Below are 4,928 nucleotides of genomic sequence, written 5' to 3'. Positions count from 1 at the left end.
TATGTTATGCAAGTTATGACACAGCTGCACTTTTATTTTCTATATTGTTGAACTTGCTGTTATTTGATGTTAGAATTTAGATACAACATGATGTAACTTGATGTTACTTCAATACATTTGGAAATGTTAAGCTTGGCGTATTTCATTAGCATTGTGTTGGGGCGATGGGGGTAGGTGGGGCTTGAAAATCCCCCCTTGTCCAAAGTGGGGGGTGACCGAAAAGGTTTGAGAACCACTGCCCTAAGGCAACGCTTGGTCACAATATCAATGGGCGTTCCTTTAAAGGCCAATAAAATAGCTTCCAATCAGCCCTGCAATCGCACTGCTGCATCTCAGTAAAGGTAAGATGCTTGTGGAAGGAGAGAGAGTATTCAGCAATGAGTGTCACACTAGTCTTGAGGAGTTTTATAATGGTCTTACTGTTCTGTTGCCTGTTAGACTACCACTATTTAAGTTACTAGTGCAGTGTTCGGAACAGGGCGATTGCTTGGCGTCGGGTGTTGCTTCTTGCAGATCTTGTTTACCGCTCATCCAAACATCTTCACACTCGACACTGCAGTTCATTTGAGCCTCAGCAAAACCGCCGTCAAGTGTGAAATCGATCGGGTGTATGGTTGTTGAGAAATCGAAGGACAGACAGAGACTCCTTCTGTTAATTAGATGATATCATGTTGCTGTCAAACGATTACTATTTTTAATCGTGATTAATCTGATAATATTGGTAAGTTAACTTGCCATTAATCACATTTTTTTAATTATATTTTAAATTCATTCCAATTGAAGTTAAATTAGATTATCAAATGGAATGAGACATTATCATTCATACCAAATGTACTTTGAGCAATAACTAGACCAACTGATCTTGATGGAGTTTTATTGACTCACTCAGTGTGGGTTGAATATGAAACTTGTGGAACACCACAGATTTGGGAAATGTAAACAGGCAGTTAATTAGTAGCCTACAATTGGAAACCAACAGTGACTACAAATGTTAGTTAAATTCAAATAGGCAGCCCCAGAGATGTGGGAATTGTAAACAGGCTGTCACTTACTGCAATTGTAATTAGGCATTCACTACCTGCAAGTGTAATTGAATGTAAAGTAAGTGGAACTAAAAACTAAAAATAATTCTGATATGAATCTTGACATTCTGTATTCAATTCTGTATTAAATTAAATAAGATTGCGTTCACGCATTATTACCACAGTCATTTTTACAGCGGCCATTTTTACAGCCCTAGTTATATTACTTTATTATGAATCCTCATACTGCTATAACTGATTAACCTTTTTTTCTTTTATTTCTTCTAGGAAGAGCCCGTTCTTTGGAAAGAAAAGCAACCCAACAATGAACACAAGCGATCCGCTAAGTAACTGGGCTATGCAACTAACACTACAGTCAATAGACCTACCGCCTGACCACGAATACCCAATTTTTGTCTTAGGAACGCTGACATATATGACCATTTTGTTCTGCAATACACTGCTGTTTGCAACAATTGTCTTCACAAAGAGTTTGCATAAGCCCATGTTCCTCCTGCTGTTAAACCTGCCAGTAATGGACATGATTGGAGCCACTGCTTTTCTACCACAGCTTGTAATCAGCATTTTGACCAAGAACCGCTCTATTTCCTACCCTGGGTGCCTCACTCAGGCTTTTCTCCTTCACTTCTATGGTACAGGAAACTTCTTGTTTCTAACAGCAATGGCCTATGACAGGTATGTCGCCATATGCTTGCCCCTTAAGTACAACTCTATAATGAATCCGAAAACTTTAATGAGACTCATCATTGCCATTTGGTTCATAGATATGTTGTGTTTCATAGTGTTGTTTTCTCTAGTCACAAGGTTCAGAGTTTGCAGGACTAATATTGTGGATATTTTCTGCAACAATCCATCCATGGCAAAACTACTGTGTGATGACACAAAGGTGAATAACTACCTTGGCCTGATTTTCACTGGAGTAGTTCTAGGTGTACCGCTGGTTATAGTAATATACACATACACCCTGATCTTGTTGACTTGTATGAAGACTAAGCAGTCAGATGCAAGAGGAAAAGCTCTCCAAACATGTGGAACACATCTGGTGGTTTTTTTATTCTTTGAATTCAATGCTGCCATCACTTTGATCTCTCACAGATTTGAGAGTGTGTCCCCATACCTGAGAAGAGTTGTGGGTGTATTAGTTATTATATTTCCCCCAGTACTGAATCCACTTATATATGGGTTAAAGACAAAAGAACTTCAGAAAAGCATGATTAAAATGTATAAAAGGTTGAGGTTAACCTACAAATGACAAGAAAAAATATTATTGCCACGCCCCCCGCCCCGTTTTATAAAACGTGGTATCCGGCCAATCCGGGCCTTATTTGACATGGTGAATCATTTTGACTTTGAAACGATTGTAAAAACTGATCCGTAAACGCAAATTACCAAACATGCAAAAATGGGGACTAGGATTGTATGGAAATAAGCAAGTCATGAATCAATTAAATATATATTGACTACAATTTAAATTGATTTAATATGAATTGATCAACATATAGTAAACATACTTGTTCATATGTTTTACATTTTTTAGCTTTCATATTTTGCACATTATTGTATACTTGATTATTGATTCATTGCTATTGGTCTTTAAATAATAACTTAAATTATTCTCACAATTATTCATAACACATTTAATGAAATATATTTTTAATTTTATATTACATATTTGAGAACAAATTCACTAAGAATGTGTTGGTATGAGCTTTGTTGACATTGAGAACATCCATTGATTTCTGTTGGAAGACTCATTGCTCGTTGACCGCAAACAGAAAGGGGGGTTGGTTGTAGTCTTTTCGCTCAGGCGAAAAGCCTACAACCAAATGTAAACAGCCCTGTTTCAATGGGATTTACAAAGTGCCAAATAAAACACAACATAAACTGTATTTCGCTATGATACTTGATTTGGAACATCAACGAACACCACTAACCACTCGGTGAGTTGCACATTTCTGAAAACGAACGTTTAGGGTTGCAACAAATGCATAGAGCAAGACCATGACAGGAATACTGGGATAGACACACATGGCTGTAACACATGGTTCCTCTCCCATGGTTAGTACACATACCCTGTCAAAGTCTACCCTGTCCAACAGGTCATCCCATTTACTTATTTGGATAGTTTCTGTCAAAGATCCATCTATTTACTATTGAGTCATTTAGCACATGCTTTACTCCAAATCCATTTAGAATGAATTCAGATAGGCCTACATGTCATTAAGGAGCAGGCAGGGTTTCCCAATCTTACAGAAGGATGTCTACAGGTAGGCTGTGGACATTAGGTATGGAACCCAGAACCTCTCTAATGGGAATTGAACCAATCTGACCAATCTGTAAATTCAGCTTCATAGCTGTAGCTCTATCCGATGGGGTAGACACTGACTTGAGTTCAGCCCCCCCACCTTGGTCTGTTTGTTTTGTATTCCTCTCTTGGGTCTCCCTGGTTCTCACATGACTATAAAATAACTGTCCTGGAGCACTGCATGGGCAGAACATAAATGTACCGAACATGCAAGGTATCAAATACAGTTGATGAAAGAAGTACTATCCAGTGTAACAGGTAAGATACCAAGATGTTAGCAATGAATATCGAGTGTTAAGATATTGTGACTTACTTAACTTTGATTCAACTTGGAGTGCTTTGATTTTTTCTCTCCAGGACAATTCAATTCCTTGACAACTATAACCATACAATAATGAAAATAAATGATACCGCTGGTCACTGGACAATGGAGCTGACGATGGAATCCTTAAATATACCGGCCGGCTACATGTACCCTGCTTTTGTTTTTGGGACCCTTACGTATTTAATTATTCTGTTTTGTAATATAGTAGTGTTTACAACAATTGTCTTCACAAAGAGTTTGCATTCACCTATGTTCATCTTGCTGTTAAACCTGCCTATACTGGACATAATGGGAGCCACTGCTCTTTTCCCTCAGCTGTTACACAGTATAGTGTCAAAGGACCACACTGTTTCCTACCCTGGATGTTTTCTCCAGGCTCTGTTGGTTCACATCTCTGGTGGAGGAGACTTCTTATTCTTAACTGTGATGGCCTATGACAGATATATTGCTATATGCTCGCCGCTTAGGTACCACTCTCTAATGACGTCAAATATTTTGATAATAACCATTGTAGCTGTTTGGTTATCTCTCATCTTTGTTATGGTAGTGCTGTTGGGTACTACCACACAGTTCAAATTATGTATGAATAATATAGTAGATATATTCTGCAACAATCCCTCTTTAGTAAAACTAGTCTGTGAAGACAGCAGTGTCAATAGAAACTATGGCTTATTCGTTATCATATTAGTCCAAGCTGCACCAGCCTTCATAGTAACATACACATACATTCAGATATTGTTGACTTGTATGAAGAATAAGCAGTCAGATGCGAGAGGTAAAGCTCTCCAAACATGTGGAACACATCTGGTGGTTTTTATATTCTTACAATTAATTTGTATCATCACTCTGATGGCTCACAGATTTAAGAGCGTGTCCCCAAACCTGAGAAGGGCCCTGGGTATAGCAATTATGGTATTTCCTCCAGTACTCAATCCACTTATATATGGGTTAAACACAAAAGAACTTCAGAAAAACATATTTAAAGTCATTAAAAGAGCAAGGCTAACTTAAAAAACAACTAACTAAACCAGCTACACTTTCAATGGACTTTTTTTAAATTTAATTTAAATATATCAAAAGAAAATGATACATCAAAGGTAACTGAGACATTCTTAATATTTCTGGAAATATTTTCATAATGCAAAGCCTCATTGCAAACATAATATTTTATGTGTCAAAGTTATCAATGACTTATTAATGAATATCCATGGTATTTTCTGATTTGACATACTAGGATGCAAAGGTAAAAATATGT

At 37.3% G+C, this 4,928-nt stretch overlaps 2 protein-coding genes across 3 annotated transcripts; both read left to right on the top strand.

Moving 5' to 3' along the window:
* Positions 1-278: 278 nt before the first annotated feature.
* On the top strand, positions 279-2,849 carry LOC311342646 (olfactory receptor 4E2-like). 2 transcript variants are annotated; one of them, XM_084467507.1, is made up of 2 exons: positions 279-341; positions 1,311-2,849. In XM_084467507.1, the coding sequence occupies exon 2, from the start codon at positions 1,348-1,350 to the stop codon at positions 2,293-2,295; it is 948 nt and encodes a 315-aa protein (XP_084323633.1). In that variant the 5' UTR covers positions 279-341; positions 1,311-1,347; the 3' UTR covers positions 2,296-2,849. The 2 variants fall into 2 exon arrangements, with proteins under 2 accessions (XP_084323633.1, XP_084323634.1); XM_084467508.1 differs by lacking the exon at positions 279-341 and adding an exon at positions 458-721.
* Positions 2,850-3,034: 185 nt separating this feature from the next.
* Positions 3,035-4,691, top strand: LOC311342644 (olfactory receptor 10A3-like). The gene is made up of 2 exons (XM_084467506.1): positions 3,035-3,606; positions 3,706-4,691. Exons 1-2 carry the CDS (start codon positions 3,545-3,547, stop codon positions 4,682-4,684), a joined length of 1,041 nt encoding a protein of 346 aa, XP_084323632.1. The 5' UTR covers positions 3,035-3,544; the 3' UTR covers positions 4,685-4,691.
* Positions 4,692-4,928: the final 237 nt, after the last annotated feature.

The sequence above is a fragment of the Micromesistius poutassou genome, assembly GCF_964030765.1.
Source record: "Micromesistius poutassou genome assembly, chromosome: 4".
NCBI lineage: Eukaryota > Metazoa > Chordata > Actinopteri > Gadiformes > Gadidae > Micromesistius > Micromesistius poutassou.
This window is presented reverse-complemented; position numbering and strand designations above follow the sequence as displayed.

Excerpts from the sequence above, each read along its gene's own strand:
- LOC311342644 (XM_084467506.1), top strand. The coding sequence starts at position 3,545 with ATGTACCGAACATGCAAGGTATCAAATACAGTTGATGAAAGAAGTACT. Across the intron at positions 3,607-3,705 it reads AGTACTATCCAGTGTAACAG|GACAATTCAATTCCTTGACA; the intron begins GTAAGATACCAA and ends TTTTCTCTCCAG.
- LOC311342646 (XM_084467507.1), top strand. The coding sequence starts at position 1,348 with ATGAACACAAGCGATCCGCTAAGTAACTGGGCTATGCAACTAACACTA.